The sequence below is a fragment of the Suillus subalutaceus genome, assembly GCF_016647625.1.
Source record: "Suillus subalutaceus strain FC151 chromosome Unknown DFJ58scaffold_152, whole genome shotgun sequence".
In the NCBI taxonomy this organism is placed as follows: Eukaryota; Fungi; Basidiomycota; class Agaricomycetes; order Boletales; family Suillaceae; genus Suillus; species Suillus subalutaceus.
The window spans coordinates 1-24,161 of NW_024540401.1; the positions used below are offsets into that span (position 1 = coordinate 1).

At 44.3% G+C, this 24,161-nt stretch overlaps 7 protein-coding genes across 7 annotated transcripts; 3 read left to right on the top strand and 4 right to left on the bottom strand.

Moving 5' to 3' along the window:
* Nucleotides 1–119: 119 nt before the first annotated feature.
* Nucleotides 120–290, bottom strand: DFJ58DRAFT_640426 (uncharacterized protein; the record flags this gene model as incomplete). The annotated part of the gene is made up of 1 exon (XM_041381340.1): nt 120–290. A coding segment is annotated over one exon (171 nt), but the record flags the coding sequence as incomplete, so codon positions are not given.
* Nucleotides 291–2,765: 2,475 nt separating this feature from the next.
* Nucleotides 2,766–3,212, bottom strand: DFJ58DRAFT_625869 (uncharacterized protein; the record flags this gene model as incomplete). The annotated part of the gene is made up of 1 exon (XM_041381109.1): nt 2,766–3,212. A coding segment is annotated over one exon (447 nt), but the record flags the coding sequence as incomplete, so codon positions are not given.
* Nucleotides 3,213–7,003: 3,791 nt separating this feature from the next.
* Nucleotides 7,004–7,433, top strand: DFJ58DRAFT_733585 (uncharacterized protein; the record flags this gene model as incomplete). Its single annotated transcript, XM_041386311.1, has 3 exons — nt 7,004–7,141; nt 7,195–7,349; nt 7,397–7,433. The coding sequence occupies 3 exons, from the start codon at nt 7,004–7,006 to the stop codon at nt 7,431–7,433; spliced, it is 330 nt and encodes a 109-aa protein (XP_041238333.1).
* A 1,895-nt stretch (nt 7,434–9,328) lies between these two features.
* On the top strand, nt 9,329–9,870 carry DFJ58DRAFT_718664 (kinase-like domain-containing protein; the record flags this gene model as incomplete). Its single annotated transcript, XM_041384504.1, has 2 exons — nt 9,329–9,514; nt 9,571–9,870. 2 exons carry the CDS (start codon nt 9,329–9,331, stop codon nt 9,868–9,870), a joined length of 486 nt encoding a protein of 161 aa, XP_041238334.1.
* Nucleotides 9,871–15,818: 5,948 nt separating this feature from the next.
* DFJ58DRAFT_733588 (uncharacterized protein) lies at nt 15,819–16,680 on the top strand (the record flags this gene model as incomplete). The annotated part of the gene is made up of 3 exons (XM_041386312.1): nt 15,819–15,872; nt 15,930–16,292; nt 16,390–16,680. The coding sequence occupies 3 exons, from the start codon at nt 15,819–15,821 to the stop codon at nt 16,678–16,680; spliced, it is 708 nt and encodes a 235-aa protein (XP_041238335.1).
* A 3,668-nt stretch (nt 16,681–20,348) lies between these two features.
* Nucleotides 20,349–22,374, bottom strand: DFJ58DRAFT_718665 (uncharacterized protein; the record flags this gene model as incomplete). The annotated part of the gene is made up of 10 exons (XM_041384505.1): nt 20,349–20,506; nt 20,782–20,832; nt 20,902–21,153; nt 21,190–21,244; nt 21,296–21,392; nt 21,454–21,618; nt 21,698–21,814; nt 21,860–21,982; nt 22,052–22,257; nt 22,306–22,374. The coding sequence occupies 10 exons, from the start codon at nt 22,372–22,374 to the stop codon at nt 20,349–20,351; spliced, it is 1,293 nt and encodes a 430-aa protein (XP_041238336.1).
* Nucleotides 22,375–23,506: 1,132 nt separating this feature from the next.
* DFJ58DRAFT_733590 (uncharacterized protein) lies at nt 23,507–23,921 on the bottom strand (the record flags this gene model as incomplete). Its single annotated transcript, XM_041386313.1, has 2 exons — nt 23,507–23,565; nt 23,615–23,921. The coding sequence occupies 2 exons, from the start codon at nt 23,919–23,921 to the stop codon at nt 23,507–23,509; spliced, it is 366 nt and encodes a 121-aa protein (XP_041238337.1).
* Between the last annotated feature and the right edge of the window lie 240 nt (nt 23,922–24,161).

Consider the following 24,161-nt stretch of genomic DNA (forward strand, 5'->3'; position numbering starts at 1 on the left):
CACTGCAAACATTTTGCAGCCCAGCCTGCAGGTGAGATGTCATGACAGAACTATCAAACGAACAGCATGTCCATGCGAGTTGGGGGAGTTCGCAATGCTATGTGATGCTCACGATACTCCACATTCATGTGGAAAATTTTCATGACACAAGCATACCAATATGGATGTGTGCACTCATCTTCATGAGCAAGCACCATGATATCAGCATGAGTACAAGGATTAATTGTATCTTGCTTGCGTTGCAGGTTGTATGTAGTATAATTGACATGCAGAATGCTGTGTTTGAAGATTTTGTTGTTGGTGAAAAGGACTGTGTCACAATCTGCATTGGAGAAGTTGTGTTCATCACCATCACATCGATATTATGAAGGTGGGCAAGTAAATGGTCCTTGAGTCAAGGTATAAAATTCTATCTGAAACCTGAGTGACCTGCAATGACTGAAAGCAAGAACAACTTACCTCAGTTGCAGGATCATTGCCTAGGTCACCTAGCCAAGATGTGAGGTCATGAGTCGCTTGTGAATATTTTGCAATGTAATAATGGTCAGATGGCAAAGTACGCTCATGCCGGCATCATGGGTGAGTCGGGTCTTCATTCACAAAGTGTTCACAAGAGGTAATTACCTTTTCACAGAATCATTTGATGACTTCCTGTGATGCAATGCTTTGGATTGTTGTTGCCTTGGTTTTCGAAGTCTGTGGGTACCATCGTTTCAAACAGTGGTGCTGCAGTTCACCCTAGCAAGCAAATGTGAATTAAAGTTGCTTTAATGAAAGAAACACTTACTGGTTGGGTGCTGTGACTGTCCGTAGTCCCCATGTGCCAAATTGTATTTGGATAGTCACCAAGTGCGTAATACTTATATGTCTGAAGGTTCAGTGACTTGGCCTTCACTCCAGCAATCCTTCATTGGGTGACATGAGGATGTTTAGCAGCAAGTGCAGCTTTGCAGCGGCCATGTGCTGCATGCTCATGAGGGAAGCTCAGTGGTGTGATAGTGAGAGCACACAGTTCAAGAAAATTTGTGGACTGTTTCACCCAGTACAACAGTTGCAGAGTCGAAGAACGACAGGGTGTCCTCGGTATGCAAGTGGAGCTTTGGATAAGCGTGCCAAGTTGCTAGATCAAACAACAAATCCAATATAATTTTGTTTAAGGGTTTGTCTTCACTGTCGTCCTCTGGAAGAAGGCCTTCAAATACAGGTATTGCGCACTACAAAATATCAAGAACTGGACAAGACAAACTCAGGTTACATACCTGTAGAAGGTCTTCAAAGTCACAGGCAGCAAGACATTTCATTGATGATGCATTTTTGTGAAAATGCCGAATCGTTTCCCCTTCCGAAGGTGGGCACATGTTGATATCTATGGAAATGGTTCAGTACTGTTGAGGCCAAAGTACAAGCTTTTACTTACCTCCAGTTAAGATCCTGGACTGCTGAACCTCCTGCAGTGAATAGGATTCTCATCAGATGAGTGAATATCGCCTTCCAAACACCTAAGTTCAAACTCGTGCAGTAAGTCAATAACAAACAGCGTGAAAAAGTTGAATAAGAATTGGAAAAAGCGCTTTGAAAAAGTGTTCTGAGGATAATGTGAGCTAAGCATGTGATGTGAGGTAGGGGAGACACTTACTCGGGCTGGAACAAGAGATTGCGGGCCTAAAAGATCTCTAACATGCTTGCCATCAATTTGAGCTCCATTCTTGAATATAAACTGCTGGGCTCTCTCAATATTGTAATGGCAAGCTTGGTCATCGACATGCGCAGTCGTTTCACAATGCTTCATGTCAGGCTTTGTGCCCATCTTTGGGACGGCAGCCTTCTTGATGAGACACTGAGGGCACAGACACTGGCCAAGGAACTTGATATTGGCAAGAAGAATCCTGGCAGGAAATGTCAGATAGCATTGACAAATCAACAGGTGACAAACTTTTCTGGATGATCAGCAGAATAGCTGAAAAAAATGTGGAAAGACTCTTCGTGTGACTCCATCTCCACAACAAATGATAATACCATGCTCATATGCATGCATGAACTCCTCATCAAGAAGAAGCTCCCATATCACATGAATTAATTCACACTTTGCAGTGAGTATGTATCTCCGCTGTCAAGGCTTCACCAAAGATCCTCTTGTAGGTATCTTGAAAGTTATCTGGTAGCTGTATGTAGCCAATGAATCAGCACATGCATAGGTCTAATGGAACACAACATACAGTTGGAATATAGGCTACATGGTGACATGCAGAGGCAGTTGGCTTGCCATGGGTGTACTTTGATTGGTTTCCGAAGAAGAGATAGAATGGCCAGAGTGATGCATCACCAAAACTAGCAAAGTGGGTTGCATCAGACCACATCATTAGCGAAGCCACGACATGCTCAAGATTATCATCAGCTGTGTGAGGAAGGGAATGAACTTCAGCATAAGCCTCTCACATTCCAACAGACAAATAAGTCTCCAAAATATCTCAATCTTGTGGCCATCTGAGGTTTCCCACATTTGCTGGAAGAAGGGTCATATGGAATGTCGACAAAACACTGTCTTCAAACACTGAGGTGATAATGCTGGTTAGGGATTGGTGGTGCACATCCTTGATTTCGAGTTGAGGAGCAGCATCTTCAGACAGCCATTTTACCTTCTCTTTCGGCAGAGGTATCTTGACTGACGACTTCCGCCAGCCATTGTCTGCGTGGAAAGGGTTTGAGGTATCTGTGAGGTAGTCTTTGAGGAGCTTCTTCTCATGCGGAATGTTAAATATACGAGCATCCTCTCTCTTATATTTGTCATTGTCCAGGAATTTCATAAGACAGTGTGTTTTGGCCATTGACTTGGCAGTTGAACCAGAGAAATGCCAAAACATCATAAGACCTGTGGTTGAACTACTGAAGGCATCATATAGGTTATTGTACATGATTTCAGGTGGTGGAAGTGGGACGCCAGTGAGTCTCTGAGAAGCCTGCTCGGCTGCGTTATCTGCAGCATCCAATGTGGGAGCATCACAAACATTGTCAAGCGCACCTCCGCCATTGGGAATCAAGGTGGGGTGTGCACAATACATGCAGTAGAGGCCCATTGAATCAGGTTCCGTTTTGAATGGGATAAGCAGGGGGTGAGCATCATTGTCTTCAATTTGTGGAGCCTCAGGCTCTGCAATGGGCTCATTAGCCTGAGCTAAGTGGTGACCATGAGCTTGCTGCCATGTTGGAGGCATATGCTCAAGATGAGTCGCAGAGCCTGGAAGATAGTCAATGTAACGATTTGGCATGCATATCGCACAGCCAGAATGAGCAGACTGGACAGCAGGAGTAGGGGTGTGAGGTACTGGTTCTGGTAAGGGAGGAGACTGATGAGGTGAAACCTTAGAGAAATCGATATCAGTAAGACCCATATACATACGACAGACTTACCTGCATATCATCAGCTGGAATTTTGTCTCTAATATCCATTGGTTCTTCGTGGTGCATTTTTCGCCTCTTTTTCTTGTCAAGGTGCTGGCATGCCTTGTCAAGGCTTTTCTTGAGAGCGTGCTGTCTCAGCACATTGAGTCTCGTGGCTGCTGAGACGTTTCTGAGAAGCAAACATTGAAGCAGTTAGGTTTGGCAGGGAGAGTGCCAGCAGCAGGTGCCAGGGGTCTCATAGAGGTGTTCGGAGTCGTAGGTAGTCATGTATAGCCATGTCTTTAGGGTTAGGTTTTCAGCAGGTTGTTTCTCCCCACCAGCATTTGCTGTGTGTCTGCTGTGTGAGGCTTGTCTTTGCTTTGAGGCTCTCTGCTTGCCTCGGAGGTTTTAGCATTGTGCTTCACTTTGGCCTTCTCGTCTCACATTCTCATCTCGGAGGTTTTCCTTGCGTTTTCCCTGCTTGAGCCTCAGTGCTTCTAGCACTGTTCCAATGTCCTGCCACAGCCGAGACAGGTAAGGTCATCCATAAGGGTTAGGAAAGAAACGAGAAAGTTGGTTGGAGACATGCAAACTATTATACTGGATTCTGAGTGTCATCAGGTGATCCACTGTTGGCTAAATCTCTTGAGACAATATAAGTTATAATATCAGATATAATATTTGATATCTCAAATAGGAGCAGGAGAGTACAAAATGATCACGATGGCAAGATATGGTAAGAATATGGAAGATGTGAGAGAGAGCATGGACTAGACATGAGCATCACCAAGACCCATCGAGATGTCATGAGATGTCACTGGTATTGCATACTCCAACCTGCAGGATCATTCTGTGTTGGGACAGCTGACAGTGGTTGTGAGAAATAGAATGCATCATTGCATAGTTTGGCTCCGTTTTTCCAGTTCGCATCCCTGCCCAAACCAGGGCCAAGAAGGGACAAGATTTGTGAGATGGGAAGAGGGTCTGCGAGGGCGGCGATGATGGACAAGTGCATGTAAGCACACTTGGCGTCGGCACACATGGAGAGGATACAATCGTATAACTTGTACAAATCCATTCCTGGTAGCAGCGAGCTCGTGAGCTCGAGCATCAGCTGTAACCTATCACAGGAATCATTGTCTTCATCATAGATGCCACAATAAAACATCTGCCTGCTCAAATCGCCAGCTTTGCAAGATCATCCTTCGATGGCTGAGGGAAATCAGTATGGTGACCTGCCAGCTCTGCGAAGGAATGCTGGAAGAAAATATAGATGTCTTTGTCAATATCGGCACCATCAAGCAAGATGATGGTAGCAATACCCTCCCCAGAAATTTTCATGGGTGTACACCTCCATTAAGGTAGATGCCACCATGAAACATCTGCCCGCTCGGCTTTCCAGCCTCGCCAGGTCAACCTCCGATGGCTGCAGGAAATCGGGATGGCGACTTTTCAGCTCTTCAAAGGAATGCCGCAAGAAAGTACATATATTGTTGTCAACGTCTGTGCCATCCAATGAAATGATGCCACCCTCCACAGAAGTTCTCACAGGTATCTTGCACACCAATGGGCACACCTTGTCATTCTGAAAGACTTGGCTGATAAGATGGGGTGACAACATGTAAAGAGAATGCAGTGTGGATGCCGACGGTAGTTGAGTGGGACAATATGTAAAGAGAATGCAGTGAGGATGCGAGGGCGGGCTGTGAGAATGAGTGTGGGGCTAAGCTGCTTGAAGTCAGTACATATAGTAGGTAGTAAAAGTTAGAAGCTGTGAGGCTTAAGCGCTCAGAGTCACCTCCTAGAGGCGTGTCCTCACAGCCTGACAGCCTCTGGTCCAAGTCGCCTCCTAGAGGCGTGTTGGACCAGGAAGTGAAGTGCAAATATAAATAAAATAAAAAATTCACCAGGAGGGGTGAGAACTGATGCCAACAGCGACCATGCACAACTGGGTATCTTCGTGTGCTTTGAGGGCGGGATACAGGATTGGCAGAAAGGCTTGAATGTATGGTGCAAATCCAGCCCGGATTTGAACGGAGCACGTTCTCAGCGCTGAAATGCGTAATCTAGATAGAGAGTGAGCAAAAAAAACAGTCAAAATATGGATGTGGTGGAAGGGGGAGCAGTGCTCCACTATTCAGCCTTGGGGCGGGGACAGGCCATACCGGGCATCATAGGGAGGGGAGTTTAAGCAAAGAAAAAGAAGGAACACTCACCAATCTACAAGCTGTGAGTGTTAAGTTCGGAAGTTGGATTCATTTGAGGCCTGCAAGCAAACAGAACACCAGCAGAGGAAAGCTTAGAAAGGTGCTAAGGCACGTGATTGTTCTCGGCTTGAGCTGCAATTCAAAGTCAGTCAGCAAATGCCGGTCAAGTAGTAAATGCATCTTCAAACTCCCCTTTCTTTCTATCCACATATTCCCAATGCATTTCATTGATACCCGTGAAACTCTCGACTTGTCTAACCAAACTACTTTCGTTCATGACAATGTTGTTGTCATGGAAGTTGATAACTGTTAAGACCGTACTCAAGATGTATCGGATCTGAAGGGCTTTGGCCTCAGCTTGTGCGCTGTGCCCCTTTCCCGAGTCTTATTTCAGAGTGCTAGAGTATCGCGTCTAGTGAGACGGATAAGTATCGTAACAGATCCATTAAGGCTTCTGGATATCGGACATGTAGAGTAACGGCTAATCCGGATCAGATCCGAACTAGAAACTAACGGGTGAGGACTGTCCAAAGACAGAGGCGAATATATAGACTATAGGAATCAATCCTATGTCTCAGGGGTAGACAAGAGTATCGTACTCAAGTCTGGACGGATAACGGAAGGACTTAGAGTCCAGACAGAATGAGTGCAATCTAAGATGATATTCAAACTGATCTACTACAGCGCATGTACAAGGGCTTATATACTACAGATAACTAACAGAATGATCAATAAGCAAAGTATGTGCACAGCGTATTGGTAAGTTGGATGGATCACGAATCATGAACCGGTGTGGTGTTCAAACTTTCTGTAGCCTTGCAGAGGCATCTTTTCACTATGCATCTCTTATTGACACTTTCCTTAGATTAGGTTCGCACTTTTGCTGCTTACATAATCATCTTCCCTTTACCTAGGACTCTACAGTCATTACCTAGTTTTCCCTTGTTTCCAGTTCTTTGGTTGCTCCCCATTCACTTGGGTTATTCAGTAGCATCCCCTAGTTGTAGCTTCCCTAGTTGTAGCTTCTTAGCTCACCAGATAGCTCCTGGAACATAGTTTTCTTACCTTGACTTGGAGTACCTTCTCCACTCTCTTTCTTTGAGCCTGAGCCTAGTCAGAGATCCTTTAGGGTCGAACTGTTCTTGCTAGCAAGAGTAGCAGCTAGGAGAGCAGGAGACTCATATATATTGGTTTGGTGCTTTTACCTACAGCCCAGCCATTTCTTGTCACCACACCGGGAATGAAGTATAAGTTAAAGCGGATCAGTAAGTGTAGTGGATCAGTAAGCATAGCAGAAGTAAAGGATAACCGGTATACCAGTGTACAGGAATACCGAAAGGAGATGAACGATAGTTAGAGTTATATGAACAGGACATGAAATAAGAATCAGATCAGATCTGTGGACCGGACGACTGGATATGTCCATCGGATCTGGATCGAATCTGAGATCCGGATCTTCAGGATCTGTACCTGGGTATATGGTATATGACAATAACCTTCTTGCAAGATGGCCTACATACACTATTGATTTCACACCTGAGCATCTGGGACCATTAGTAAGTTATTTTTATTGTCCAAATTACTCAATACAGCTTACATCTACATACAGAAACTTGTTCTGCGCTTGAAGGATGCTTCAAGCTATCGGTCCACCGAAGATGATGATAGCGCGGATGAGGCAGAGGGAATGGCGAAAGTCAAATGCACACCACTAGCCATCGAGGAGGACCCGGGTGTTACCATGGCCTGTGAGGCCACCTCCAAGTGCGTTTTTTTTTGTATATTTGATTTTCGAATTGACCCTACTATAGGGATGGAACTTGGCATGTTAGTGCAAACCCTGTGTAACTACATGGCATATTCAAGGAAGCTTCTTCGATTGTTTCGCTTGCAGGAGAAGTTCATGCAGGAGAATGGTTATACTTGGCCCCCTCGAACCCGGCTTCAGGAGGATGGATGTGGAACCACTCACTCGTGTTAGTTCCTTCATGACAACACCTGCTGCTGTAGTGGCATTAAAGTTAGATTAAGTTTTTGTGTCCTATTATTATTGTTATCATATTACTGTACTTCAAGTTGCTGTCTCTGCACTGTTGCTATATCACTTTCCATGGACATTCTTGTGTAGTACTAATACTTGCAGCATTCAATTGTATTTCTTGTCACAATTGCGCATCGAAATTGTGTGAAATCAATAATCACATGATCTTTTACCCCAAACAAAGTTCCCCAATCTTCCCCTCAATCCTGTATCCCTCCTTTACCATCAATCACTATGGCACGGCAGAAGTGTTCTCCAAGTCCGTCAGGGTCATAAACCATCTCCTCAAGTGACTCAGAAGACTCCCGACCCACTTGCAAACATTCTTCTAAGCAGAAGAAACAATGTTCATCAAAGTCCAATGATGATAAACAAAAGTAAGCTCTTATATATCTGACCTGAGTCACTGATTCTCACTCTCAATAGGCCGGAAAAGAAAGAATCAAAATTAGATTTATATGAAGAATACCTTGCAGTTGCACGCTGCATTACGCGATGCGTCGACATGTTCTGCAAGATCAACAAGGTTATCAACATCAGCACCCTACTCAAAAGCATGAACTTGCCGATTCTGGAGACTTATCCAAATATGAGGATGATGCAGCTCATCAAGAGAAGCAGCTGTCAAAGTTGTATGGCTAGGAAGTATCCTACTGATGGCTGATGAACTAACTTTGTCTTCTATAGATCCCAGAAAACACAGGATCAGTACCAGAAGAACTATAAGCGACTACTGGAGCTCACACCAGTACTAGCTGACAGGCAATCAATTTCATGTTGTATCGGAATGAGAACGGAATGTCTGAATATCTCTGAGTGACGCTTGATATATGAGTGAGTCCCTGTGATACACAATATCTGAATAAGTCTCAGTGACATAAAATACTTCGACTGCAGTGACAACATTAACTTTGCCTCACAAGTCATTAGTTGTTCCTATAGATTGCTAGACAGGGCTGGGTTTGGGGCTGACACTGTCGACACATGTAATGCCCTAGCCATTGTCAGTTACCCCCATGTCTGGCCATGTCTGATTTGAGTAATTTTGGTGATGTGGCCATGTATATGTTAGCGGCATCATCGAGACAGCTATAAGCAGCCATGTATATGTTAGTGGTGTCATCGAGACAGGTAAAAGTGACCATGGAAGTGATAGAAATACAAAAATGGCTACTTGAGTTAGTTATGTCACAGCTCAGCTCCGGTCTGCTTGGACTCGGCTTTTACCGGCTACACCTGTAGCTCGGCTATCCTTGTAAGTTGAACCACATTGTCCAGCTTGGTTCGACTTACTAGCCGCATGAATTGGCTATGAGCCATTTATCAGAAACATCGACTCGAGCCAGTTCAAACTGGCTGCAGTCGGCTTCAGTCACGTGGGAGTCAAACATCAACCTTCTCGCTGTGTGCACTGTGCAGTGTGCAGTGTCAGTGTGTACCATTGAATCTGTCGCTGTAACATTTGGTCTTGTCGCATAGCATGGATTAGGTCCCAATTTGAATTGATGGTAGATTCAGGCTGGAAAATATTTTAGGGGCAGTTCATACGGTATGTCTGTATGATGTTGATACTCAATTGATTCATATTCAGGTTTTCAACATATATTTCTAGCTGTCATGTATCATACACAAAACTTCCTCAATGATGATGTTGTTGCTATCAAACTTGAACTGGTTACTGATAACCCATCTTCTGTGGAGCATGAACACTACATTCTCAAGCAACTTGAAAGGTGGTGTTGGTATCCCCCATGCCCTTTGGTTCGGCAGGGAGTCAATATATCATGCCTTGGCTCTTGACCTCCTTGGGCCATCGTTGTACGATCTCTTCCTTGCATGCAACCACAAATTTAGCCTTCAAACCATTGTCAACTTAGGAGACCAGCTGGTACTGTAGTTCAAATTTGTTGTATTGCAGTCTGCAGACACTGACATATTTTCCAGCTGTCGTGTCTCATGTACATTCATTCACACAACTATGTCCATGGTGATGTCAAACTGCAGAATGTTTTGGTAGACAGTTTGAGGCAAATTGCTTATATTATCAATTTTGGTATCGCAAAGAGATACTGGAACACTACAACCAAATTCCACATCCCGTTTCACCAAGGCCAACATCTCACAGGCACCCCCGCCTTTGCTTCCATCAACAATCACTTGGGATTGGAGCCAGGTCGCTGTGATGATCTTGAATCACTTGCGTATATGTTGATTTATTTCTTATGTGGCTCCCTCCATGGCTAAATAGTGACCATGAGAGGCTCTCCGGCTCCTTGATACTTGAGTGCAAAGTGGATACCACCATTGCTGATTTATGTGACAGAATTCCTGTGGCATTTGCAAACATTCTTGTCTACTCAGCACTCTCTCTCGTTTTCAGAAGATCCCAATTATGAATATCTTTCGTTCGTTACTTCACGATCTTCGCACTGCAGGGCCTGCACCACCAGCTATGCATTCCCTAGAATTTGATTGCCCTATCACACTAGTCCCCTCAATATCCGCAAGTCTCTGAATTGTTGCACCCTTGTCTGCCGAAGGCAATGCCTCCTTGCAGATCAACTTGCATGTAAGTAGTTTCATTTATCATCACATACTGTACTCATGATTCACGAACCCATCGTTTGCAAGATTACGTCCATGCAATGGTACCCTAACGCCTGCAACTACTCCCACCTTGTGTTGGATAAAGAAACAAGTTGGATAGCCTTTTTTTTCAATACTACATCTGTGCATGTTTGTTAGATATCTACATATGTGTATATATTGTACGTGGTCCATGCACATGCTGTGTAATTCCTGTGTAGTGACTCCCATGCTGATCTAGTGTTTCAATGGTACCCTGCAAGTTGCAACCTTGCAGCTGTGATGATCACATTAATACTTGTGTCCTCCTCATGGAGATCCACATCTACATTGAAGAATCAGTCACCCTGACCTGGCCAATACAGTAAGGATGAGTTATGGTGCTATGGAGAGCCGCTAAGCGAAGTGTATCACCATTAATTGACTAACTATTGTGTTTAGGTCCTGCAGGCTACAACACTAAGGGTCAAGTGATTCCGTGCTATTCTGCACATCAGTGATTTCCAGGGTCTCCCCAGGATAAAGGTATGTATATTATAGGTGAGTCTGTCATTACATCTCCAGCACTTTTATTACCAACATGAACTGTTGTGGTCGTTGTCGACAAAACATTGGTACCCTCCAGGTTGAAGCTGCTCCTGCGCCTGCTCCTGTCTCTCCTGCTCCTGTACCTGTAGCTCCCGCTCCTGCTGCTCCCACGCATGTCACTCCTGCTGCTGCAACTACCACTGCAGCAGCTGTGATTGCTACTGCCCTTCACCGTCCTAGGAGACAGCAACAGCTTCCTCAAAGATATAGGGAGGACACTGCAGCTGCTCGTCCGGACAATGGTGAGTGGATCGACATGAATAACATTGGCAGCAGTGAAGACGAGGACAACCCACCTGAAGTCATGGCCAACACCCATGCCTCACCTGAAGTCATAGATGACACTTGCACACACCCGAGCCCACTGCAGACAGCGACTAGCACCCTCTACACCAATCCCTTTGCAACAAGAAAAAGAGGTGTTAAGACTACTGCTGATGTCCTGTTTTTCTTTAGGAAAAATTCAGACACCAGCGAGTGCATTTGTGTACCATGCAAGTGAGTAACACATCCAGGAGTCTTTTGTGCTATTTCTCACCTCCTTTACCAGGGGTTTAAATAAGATCAACTCATCCTGTCCCCTTACTGTTTATGGTCCATCAATGGGCAATATCCCTCTTTGCTCCCACATATACAAAACTCACATAGACCTTTATCTCCAGGAATCCGAGAAAACAGCAATGGCCGATTGGCATTCATCCTGTAGCGGACTGCCTTGATGAAGGCTGGACTTTTGCCCAGATGCTGGAATGACTTAAAGACCCTACTTGCACAACCTGAGACACTTAGCTCTCCCCCCAATCTCACACATAGTGGTCCACGGCCTGGTGTTGGGAAGTCAGCACCTTCGAATTGTAACTTACCAGACTTCTCCATCGAGGAGATGCATAGACAGATTGTGAAGTTTATTGTAGCTGATGACCAAGTGAGTACTGTCTATTTTCTATGTGCTCTCATTAACCACCATCTCTAGGCAATCAGTATTGTTGAATGTCCAGAGTTTCATTGACTGCTCTGCCTCTTGCAGCAAGACCTTAAGGATTCCAATATACCCTATCGTTCAAAGTTTCGGCAACTGATTATCGACACATGGGATGAATACTTCACAGCTATTAAACTTGACCTTGCTGTAAGTGCACAGCTACTGATTGAATATAGTATTCTCATGTCTTGCAGACTGCCCAAGGACAAATTTCATTCACATCTGACATCTGGTCTGATTCTAAGCTCTGTCTCTTCCTTTCAGTGGCCGCACATTGGATTGCGAAAGAAAGTGAAAATGTGACACTTGTTTTGAAGGCTGCTCTAATTGCCTTTCATCACATCCCTGGTAGTCATACAGGGAAGGCACTTGCTTCAAAAATATTGGACCTGATTGATTGCGCTGAAGTGAAACATAACATTAGTGTTTTGTTGTACTCCGTAGCATGCTCTGATTTCATCTAGATTGAACACTTTACCTTGGACAACGCCAGTAACAACAGGACCACGATGGACGAACTATCACAACTATTGCAGAAAAGATGGGATTGCGTTTGATGTGGTTGATCACTGGATCCCATGCTTTCTGCATATAGTGAACATATGCATCCAACACATCTTGGATGAACATTCTACTATAGACTTTTCACATTTGGCTAACACATTTGCAGCTGGCCTTTACACTTTCAAGAAGGCAGAGTATGTCAAGGCTCTGCAAAGCAAAGTTATTGATTGAGCCAGAGATGTTGTCCATGTGATTCGTGCATCAGGCCAGCGTCGTGATGATTTTGAGCTGCTATTACTTCTGGCAATGCAGAGGGATGGTTTGTAAATGACAAGGGCAAGCGCATGACCCTGCCAATAGTTGAATTGCTATGCGATGAGCCTACTCATTGGGATTCGACATATATCATGTTCAACCATTCAAGGATCCTATGACAGGTAACATTTCATCTCATTAGAATTTTCATGCTAATGGTTTGCCTGGGCCATCGACCATTGGATTGATCTTCCTGCTCAATGTAGCATAGCTCGTCATAAATTGAGTCCCATGGATTGGCAAGTCCTGCAGGATCTCAAGGTTATTCTAGAGGTACATTTTAATATGTCTGAAACTTATAACACATTTACTGTTCTACATTAGGCACCGCACCATGCCTAACAATGCATGTCCAGAAAAACCAGTCCTCTGCTGGGCAACGGCTGTTCCGGCCTTCAAAGGGTTGATACAAAGATGAAGGCTTGTGGTGGACCTTGTCCCGCACTGTGCACCTTTCGTTGCCATAGGTTTAACATGAGCAGCTAAGTACAATGACCAAATGAGCCTCACAGGAGCATACACTGTTGCAATGTGTCAGTCCTGCATGTTTTGATAAAGGTGAATTCTCATGGTTGTATATAGTTGTTGACCCCATAAGACGTCTATTGTGGATGAATAAAAATTGGCCAATCCCGCTGATCACAGAGGCTAAAAACTATATTCTCAAACTGGTATGTCTGCCTGATTATAACAATAGCTAAACTTTGAACTGATATGTCCTACAGATTCCAAGCAAGAGAGCAATAAATGCCTCCGTGCAATCTGATCAATTGATTCATCAGCCACACCCTGCGACATTGGGCTCAATGATCTATGGACTTCCTGAGATAGACATGCTGCCATGTCCCCAGGGTGGCCCGCAATCAGTCGAAGATAAGTTCAATGCTTATAGCACAGGCGTTCTTAGCCCCACAGGAATAAACATATTATCTTTTTGGAAGGTAGGAGTACTATGTTGATTACAGGATTTGTTGATGATGGGCAGACTAGGTTTTGGAACCAATGTTCCCGATGCTGTACAAAATTGCAATGGACTTCCTGCCGATTCAAGCCTCTGCTGTCCCATGTGAGTGTGTATTCTCCTCCAGCAGTGACACATTTACCAAGAAGCACAATCGTCTCAGCCTGTACATGATGGAAGCCCTACAGATGGTTAAGTTTGTGCTGAAAAAGGAATAACTTCACTTCACCAAGGGTTGGGCAGCATTCCAAAAGGATATGGAGTATAACTTGATGTGTGTCACAGGCTCCGCAAGCCATGAAGATCTCTTGACATCTGGCTCTGGGGATTTACTGATATCTGCAATCAGTGGAACTACTTCCGGCAGTCACGACTATGAGGCCCTTCTCAGAGTCATCATGGAGGATGAATGCGATGATATTCCAGATGATATCGCAACCATATTTATACCCATCTCTTAATTCTTGCTTTTGACTATCACCATTACTGTTTCTATGATGTCACTCATACTGCTTTGCTGTTGTCATTAGGCTGACCTCATCTGTCGATTTATTTCTCTTCCCAATGCATCTTTCTCCCCATAACTAACCACACAAGCGACAGCAAAGGCATTAGTAGTGCCCATGCAACTGACTTTAGCATTTTTCATCTGACCGTTGAACTCACCCTAGACAAGCTTCTAGATGAGGAGTTCAATGGCAAAGATGACTAAGGTGCTGTTTGAACACCAAATCATATTTTTCAAAATCATCATTCGCATCATGCGATGCAACCGTGGGATGTGCAGGAAAACCCTGGATTGTCTTGTACTACCACCATCGTTGATATGATATTAGACTCGTCCAGCCAAGGCCCGGCAAGATCTCTTCGTTCTGTGGGTCATATAGACAATGAAAGTGATGCACAACATCCTACCAAGGCTACCGCTGTCCGATCTCGCAAACCTGCAGCTTACTGGACTAAGCAAGAAGAAGAATCTTTCCTTCAATTCTTATCTGAACAGAAGTCAATCACTGGCGATGGTAACTTCAAAACTAAAGACCTTCAATGACGCTTCCAATCATCTCAAGGAAAAATTCCCAAAGCAGAAGGGTGCTGAGAAGACACAGCTCAGTTTGCAATTCAAAATGGACAAATGTAAGTGGTGTTAGGCTGCTCCTGCCGCTCTATCTAGTGTACTGACTGACTGACCTGGTTCTATCAGCTCAAATCTGCCTACACCGCTGTGACAATCATACCAGCGCTAGGCGCGTATGAGTGCCATAGGCATATTTTGCCTTGCATAGAGGAAAAGAGTAAGGCACTAGTCATCAGCACTATTCAACTCCCAAGCTATCCGCTTTGGAACCGCTTTTCTCCCATAGCGTGCTGCCCGGCCCGACGCCTAGGTATTCCGTCCTCCCATGTCCTGCCTATGTCCACCTACCTCTGCTGGTGCGTTATTTTTCCTTAAATGTCGCTACTCATCAGTTGCAGGTCTTATTACATGCATCCTCGTGTTCCGCTGCGCTGCATGTCTTATTACCTGTCGCTACATTGTGCCTTCATCAGTGTCGCTACTATTCTCGCCTACGCATTCCCGAACCTTTACGCAGTATGATAAAATGACCTGTTGCACATACAGTACAGTACTTCCCTTCCCCGGACCTTTGCTGGTGTCGGAGTCACTTTAGTCGCTATATCCTAGTTTTGGTGCAATTGATCCCGCTCTTGCCAATCTCTCTGATCGCGTGTCGCTTGACTTGCTTTGAGTGCGCGTCGCTAAAGTTCCCTCATAAGTTTGATTTTCACAATGTTGGGATCGCTATCTGTAGTCGAGCTATAATCTAGTCACTATCGGGCATTCCACTTGCACTATCATACCTTATTCCTCGCTTTCCCTTCTTTTGATTTCTTCTCGCTGTCGCTAGTCGGACGTTGCATAGTGCTATCGCATAGGACAACTTGCATAGCGCTCCTCACTTATACGCACGTTTCTCTGTCGGAACTCACTTGTCGCAAGTCAGCTGATCACTACAATGCTACTCATTGGTTTTTTTGGTCTTAGGTCGCTATAGGTTATTAGCCCTTCGCATCATCGCTACCCTTGCATATTTGAAGGGAGTTGCTTCAATAGCAGTCCTCTTGAGTCGAATACTACACTCGCGCCTATTTGGATAAGTAGTGCTAGTTTCTAACCAGCCTAGTCGCTATTACTCTTTCACACCGCTGTTGTGGAAATTAAGAGGGCTTTTGGATTTACTTGGAGTGATGATCATGGCACTGGAATTACTCTGGAGAGCAGAGAGTGCATGGGCGGCTTTTGTAAAGGTCTGTACTGTGATCATACCCCTTCCTGTTATTTATAACTGAAGCCTTTGTTTAAAGGGTCGTGCAGCAGAAAAGCCATTCAAGAACAAGGGCTTCCCTTACTTTGACATCATTGACAGCATACAGCCGTGCACCAAGAGACAGGGAAACAACTCGAATATTTACTGCTCCCCCTCAGGCCTTGATGGCATACCCTCTATCATCACTAGCGGCGCACTTGATGCCCTAGATCTTTCTCCGCTCGCTCCTTCCCTAAATGAAATCAACACCAGCTCTAGCATGCAGTATGATGCACCCCCTGAGGCAACTGGACCCAGCGCACCAATGTCATCACCTGGCAGCATTCCATCCACCTTTCTCTCTGGCTCAACTTCTACAAGTTCGGTCATCACCAGCATCAGTGCACACATCAAAGTGCAAGTATGACATTCAAAGCGCCATTGAGTCAGCAGTCGCTTCATGTGTGGGGGGGGGGGGTGCACCAAGGTGTTCTCAACCTATTTCGGTTGCTGCAAAGGCACAGCAGGAGAGTCGTGATGAGCTTGTAAGGTTCAACAATATCTTTGAGACGTTTACAGAGAAATTCAATGATTCCACATTATCACCAAACTCCAAGTACACTCATGCAATCAAACTGCTCCAAGATGACGCTGCTGCAATGGGGTTATCACCACAGGAACAGATGGACATGGGGAGTTTTTTGGGGAGGAATCCGAGAGACACTACATTGTACGTGAATAGCGATGCTGAGGTCGGGGTGCTGTGGCTGCGGCAGGCTCTTCAGACTCTGTCTGCAATGAAGGAATAAAAATATTGTATTCTTGTACTTAAGCTGCCAATACAATTCCCTGTCGCATGTACTTCCGCAGTATAATCTTCCCACATTGCAGATGCAATAGCATCATGGCAGTCGGTCTGCTTGACCCCTCTCTGCAGCATCTGCAGGTCCACCATCAAGTTCTCCTAGCGCTACATCATCAATACCATCATGTTCCACAACTTGACTGTCATAGAGATGGTCAAAAAGGTCAGGATCGTGCCTGTGAATAAAATTGTGCAGGGTGCATAGTGCTGCTGGTAAGCGAGCCTGAGTAGCCATGCTATATTCAGGCGGCAGCTGCAGGATGCTGGGCTTGAAGATTTTTTTAGAAAATGAACTTTGAATGTACTAAAGGCAACTGAACTCACCCAATATTTGATTGACACCACTCCTTCAGATGATAGCATACATTTCTATATGGTACAAGGAGTGTGTCCGATGTCCCAAACCCAGCGTCGGCAAGAAAGTATCTTCCAGGGGGCATGTATAAGCCTGTGTGTGTGTGCATCATGCCATAAAGTTGCATCTGCAGCAGAGCCGTCCCATCCACAGAGTGAGAAAATGAACAAGAAATCGAAGTTACAGATGAAAAGGCAGTTCTGTGATATAAAACCTTTGCTGATTGCGCATGAATGGATGGTCCTCGAGTGGTGCAAAGGCGCAGGATATGTGTGCCGTCAACAGCGCCAATGCAGTTTTCGAAGAATTTATAGCATGGTCGTTTTGGATTAAGAATGGGATTGGAGAGTGTTGAGTAGGGAGTTGAACTTGCGATGAGTAGAAGGGCGGTGATGCAAAGAACAACAAAATTTTCTTGAAATATCTACTAAGTGCGATTAGTTCAACATGATATAGATAATGAAAACAATACCTTGAGATAGTTTCTGGGGAGTGCTGGAACCTTTCACCTGTAAGGCGTGTTGATAGTCCAGTTGTACAGGTGTAGAGAAAAATGGCAAGTTGTTCTTCAACAGAAACACCATTGCAGGACCGCACATAACCATTTGTATATAGAACACTGCAACAATGACTGGAAAACATCCAAGCCAACACCCAAATTGTGCCGGATACGCTCGGGATGACCGGTCATGAGCTCAAGCACTCATGCTTCACCACTAAGTGCAGATGTGTGGTAAGGTATCGGCTGCAGTTGCTAATAAGAATACTGATTTATATATTGTTAATACCTGGCCAATAGCACATATTAGTATCATTACAAGGCGCCGTAAATGTTCCAGTTGTTGCTGAAACTGCTCATCATTGAGCTCAGGAGGTGCGCCCATCTCTATGTCCAGCATTGAGTCATTATCAATGTGTCATTATCTAGGCGCATATCTTGTGTATCTGGGGTTTTCCTGAACATCCCACGGTTGCATCACATGATGCGAATGATGATTTTGAAAAATATGATTTGGTGTCCGAACAGCACCTAAAAGTTGTTGTCCACCATTCACAAGTTGTGAGTGTCTCGATCCTCACTCGAGCTTGGGCCATGCTGATCAAAGTTGCTGCCCAGCGTTCGCAGTATGTGAGTGTGTTCATCCTCCTTCAAACTCGAGTCATCCTGATCGAAGTTATTGCCCACCATTTGCAGTTGGTGAGTGTGTCGATCCTCCCTTGAGCTCTGACCATGCTGATCAGAGTCGTCACCTACCATTTGCTGTATGTGAGTGTGCCGGTCCTCCTTCAAACTCAACACATTCTAATCCCCACCATTTACAATTTATGAGCGTGTCAATCCTCCCTCAAACTTGAGATATGCTGATTGAAGTCATTGCCTATCATTCGCAGTGCGTGAACATACCCACTCGAGAAAAATGTCATATTCAGCAACAGCAGCTTAGGTAAAGTTCAATCATACATGCAATTGCACAAACACTGATTTCAACATCTATTCCTGCACCTCACAACCCAAACATCCAGCACTTCCCACTTATTCAATCTCGATGGATCACACCTATTCCTGCCTATCGTGACCTAACATCTTCAGCAACCAACTTCACCATTTTGGTCTTCGCAGTGTTTGCATGACTCTCTCCCCTCCTCTTTGCCTTTCACCTGACTCTTTTGGTTCTTCGCCTTGATGTGCGGTTTTCCTCAGTATTCCATAACACCATTTGTTCTTGTAATTTTTTTGCACAAGCAGCGCTACCACATAGCTAATGTTTGTGTTAGTTTTTGATTAAATGTTAATGGAATCACCCACGTTATCTTTGGGACCCATTAGTCTTAGTTATGCTGTCAATTGTAGATGTAGAGCGCATTGGAGTTACGAGCGCTACTTTGCTTTTCGACTCTCCATTCAATTAATTTTTTTTTCTGAGTTATAGTTTTAAAAATATATTGGAGTTGGTTTAAGCCCTTAACTTGACTTAACTGTAGTTACATGAGCTGAGTCGGACCATAAATTATATAAGCTGGAACCATGTGTCAGCTCAGCTATTAATAACTCTAGCCACGGCTAAAACTGGCAATAAGCTGGAGCTGTGGCAACACTAACTTGAGTTGGTGAAGGAGGATGAGAGTAGTGAACATCACTGAAGGATGGGGATTTGTGCGGTGTAGGCCAAAATGGGGAAGTTTAACCTGTGAGTTAGAAGATGAAGGGGGTACTCAAGTGAAAAGATGGGTGATGAATTGAGTACATAAACAGGCAACCTGCTTGTGGGTCAGAGTAGGCTGACATTTAGCTAGGTGGTGACCTGAGGATCTTGAGCAGTGGGAAAATGTGCTTTGAGTTGCTGGAGGAGGAATGAACTGATCGCATAAATGGGCAACCTGCTTGTGGGTCAGAGTAGGCTTCACATAAACAGGCAACCTACTCATGGGTCAAAGGAGGAATGAACTGAATGCATAAATGAGCAACCTGCTTGTGGGTCAGAGTAGGCTTCACATAAACAGGCAACCTGCTCATGGGTCAGAGTAGGCTGACATTTAGCTGGGTGATGGCCCAAGGATCCTTGAGCAGTGGGAAAATGTGCTTTGACTTGCTGGAGGAGGAATGAACTGATCACATGATGTTTAGCTGGGTGATGACCTAAGGATCCTCGAGCAGTGGGAAGGTACACTTGGAGTCGCTGGAGCTGGTGCCTATGGATGTTTAGCATTTTGAACTCATGAGCAGAATTAAGAACTCACTGAAACAAGTGATATCATGCTACCTCAAATATGTGATGGTCAGCATACTTGTTGATGTAGTAAGCATGAAACACGTTATAGCTGTCATGAAGTGTGATAGGCATGAGGCAAAAAGTTGATGCCATAGACCGGGATAAGATGAGCTGCATGGACTATGCAATAAATATGGATGATTGAGATGTCTGGTGTGCGGTCATCATTGATTGATGGCACAACAATGAACATTCCTGTGTCAGGATCGTGGGTATTCGATGTGTATGAGAACCAGTGAATGAGAGCACATGGTAAATATTATGTCTGATATTTGAAGGCGCAAAACTGTAGTACCCTGGTGACGGCGAGTCCATCCACACCACATTTGAAGTTATCGTTTATGTTGACAAGAACATAGTCATTTCTTGCAGGACCTCCTCACCAAGAGTGTGTTGCCCATATATGTTTGCAGTCGCATGCCTCCAGTACCTGCTGAGGTCACTGGGGGCATAGAATGATGCTGCTGCTGAGCTAAAAACTGAAACTCAGCCCATGAAGGCTGGTGCTGTTGCAGGGTCAAATATAGGAGGGTCAGGATCCGTGATATGAAGTTGATCATAAAGAAACTGTTGGAGAATAGTAGGGAAGTTTGGAAGCCCAAGCTCAAGTGCCAGGTCAGAAATGTCACGTGCACCGCCTGACACTATGAAACATTATAAAATCAAGCTTATCAAAAGACATAAGACATACCAGGTGTTGCAGCAAGCTCCATGTGAGCCTCGATGGTAGGTCTGTCAATCATATCAGTCCATGTCTCCCTCAACAGATTGATCTTGTGGTTTATTGATATGTAAACAATTGGGGAGAACTTGAGGCGCAACTGCAACTGCATTGTCATTGTCATCATCATTAAGAGATTTATGGCCTGTGTAATAGATTAGAAACATTTATGCAGTATTTCTGTACTCAAAAACTCACCTTGTCTCAGTGCCCGGAAAGCGTCTGACATACACGAACCTTGAAGCATACCTCAAGCCTCAAAATTGCTTCATGCAGTAGCTAGTTTATCCAGGCATTGATTTGTGAGGAGCATTTGACCCAGTGCTTTGTACCGACTAGAGCGGTGCCAGGGCTCTTTGACTGCCTTGATATGTTTTGACTCTGTTATTGAAGAACAGAGGCCATTGGGGGCTCCAAAGCGCTGGATCATGAGGAGGTAATACTTCAAGGAATGTTGGTGTGGAAGTGAGAAGGTGGGTATGACTCCCATGGTCTTGAACACTTCACAATACTGGTGAAAATGGTCCAGTGCATCTTGAAGCTGTGTAAGGTCATCCTCAGTAAGTGCATCTCATTGAATGATATAACAGAAGTCAAGGAAGACACTAAATGTACAAATGACATCCTGAGGGACATGGCCTCTGATGGCAGGCAGATAGACCTACATACTGTAGGATTAGCTCGCACATTATAAGAGAATACATTGATGCACCTTCATCAGCACCTTGGAATTGTTGCCTGTCCACTGATTGAATCTGCACCCTTCTGGAAAATGGCACAGGCCTGCAAAAGGAGCAATGGAAGTGATCCTGATTGAGTAGTAAGGTGAGCAAGATGTGACATAGTACTAGGGTCAGGACAAAGACTCACTTTCGATCAATATCATCCAGAATTTCTGCTGCGCACAAAGCACCATGTGTATGCTCCAGGTACTGTTCAACCCAAGTAACAAGATGGTCCTTGAAGGTATCCTTAATGATCTGATGTAGGAGATCCGGAGAAAGGAGTTCATGTATATCTCCTCGGGGAAAATCACTTGTGAATGGCTTGAAAGATAATGAGAAATCAATATTATGAAGAACTGAAAAACATACCACAACATGGTAAATGATACCGTATTTGAATCCATAGCTTCATCCGATTGAGCTCTTCAATGAGCAAGTCGGTGTGCTCTCTACACTGGAGCAAAGATAGTCCTTCTCCATTGAGATCTTTGCAATTGTTCAAATATCTTAAACAGTAAGTCTATGGAATAATTTTCAAATAGCATACATACTTTAGGCACCATCCTGTAACAATACCTGACAGTAGCACCTGCTCTGGATAGTCTGCTATATATGGCCCTAAGCCGAATAGTTGCCAGTGGTAATTACAAAAGTCGACTGTCTTGTAGATGTTCCTTCATACTTATAATATAAATGAAACAAATGAGTGATCATAAAAATACACCAATGCACTATTGACTCACTTTCTGGGATAGTCCAAAAATCCCACTAACACAACACCATTACAGTGTGCATGCCGAACACTATTAAAAATGTTATTACCAATGGATAGGTAGAGAGGGTGGTACTCAGTATGCCCTGTAGTGACAGATACTGTAGTTTTGTCGCTGCCAACAATAAGGGGCACAAATGTTGATCCGTGGTTTGCTGGGTCCTCTGAAATAATGTCCTGTGTAGCGATGTAGTATTAGTTTGAGGAAAGGTACAAATTGAGGACTGTAATATATATCTTGGTTCCAAGCCCAGTTGCCAGGAAGGAAAATTTTAAAGCAGCTGTTAAGAACATGCTCAAAGGTATTGGATCCGAAGGGCTTGGCCTCAGCTTATATGCTGTGTCCCTTACCCTGAGTGCTGCCCTTGATTTCAGAAGGCTAAAGTACTGTGTTCGGAAGAGCAGACAAGTACCATAGAGTCAATCTGGATGACTTCCAGATATCGGACGAGTAGCGGAAAGGCTAATCCGGATAAAGTCCAAGACTGGAAACAGAACAGAGTAAGACTACCCTAAGGTAGAGCCGGAGATAAATCAAAGGAATCAGTTCTAAGACCAGAGGTGAACGAGAGAGAACTCAAGTTCAGATGGAGACAGGAATGAGCAGAATCTAAGATGATATTCAAACTGAGGTGTTACAGAGTTATACACAAGTTTATATACTGTAGGTAGCATAATGGAATGGTCAGTCAGCATGAAACAAAGCTATGTACGAAGCATGTGGAAAGTCTGTTGGTAAGTCTAACAGATCAGAGGAAATGAAGTTCAGACATGAATACATAGGGTGGATCAATAAGCAAAGTGGAAGGGAAGATAATCAGTGTACCGGAGAAGGTATGTCCAAAAGGGGATAGACACTGATTTAAGGTTCTGGGTTTGGAATGAGTTGTGGACCGGTAAACTGCGTTGTGGACTGGATAGCGGATCAGTGGTCTGGATCTGATTAGTAGTCCAGATCTGATTAGTGGTTCAGATCTGGATCTGATCTGAGATCCGAATGCATGGATATGACAGCAGTGTTGGTCCTTGTCATTATAGTCCCAGTATGGAACATACTCAATCTTGCCGTCAAAATCAGGATTGGCAAGCATATTATGTATAAGAAGCTGTGGATCACGAAACCATACTTCATATGTACTCATCATCCATGGAGGTACATTTTCAGCTGGTCTGACACCATTATAGGACATCAAAAAATTCTCCCAGGTCACCCCACCAAGAGGAGTCGCATCAATTGTGTTGTATAGGTCACAGTGGCTGGAAAACAGTGGAGTATCTTGATGTTTGATGAGTGTTGATGCCCTAAAGGTCAAGAAGGGTATCAATCTGTCCTGCAGACATCTGGTTGTGCGTAAAGAGGAATTCAGCCAGTCTTGAATGCAACATGGCTGTCATGAGGAGTCCAGTTGGTGGGCAATGCTTTGGTTCATGGTGGTGGTGGTGTAGTCTGGTCAATAGTATTGCCATCAATATCACACTTGAGTCCTGCTAGTATGTCAGATTTAAATGCATGAATGGTGTAATTTAGGGTTACCTGTAAGACGAGGATGGAATGCCCGTAAAAGTGGCCCAAACTGCACATAAGTGCCCTCTTCCAGAATAAATCCATTAGCATCTCCTTGGTGTTCCAGAGTATCAGCTGTAGCTGGAAGGGGTGCATCATCAAAATTATGATGCTCAGGACTTGGAAAGTGAGGTGGGGGAGGCGCTGCTTGATGAAAGGTCCTATGATGATGCAGAGGATCTGGGTGTAGGGTATGCAGGTGCTTGGTTAGGCCTGACTTGTTCTTGAAGATCTGTTTGCAACCAGATATGTGACAAGGAAGTTGGGTTATTGACATTGCTGGTAGGACTGGCAAATATGACAAATTGAAGTTTAAAGCTAAGTCCAACAGTGACTGTGTGAACTTATTTGTTTTGGGTCAGATTGAATTATAATGCACCCTGAATGGTTGAACTTGTTTTCACTACCAACATCAATGCCCTAAGTCATTTTTAATTTTCACCTGTGACGCTCTTTTTTGTCATTCATTTTTTATAGGCTTGTTTTCCTGTCACTTGTTTCCTGATGTCTCATCCAA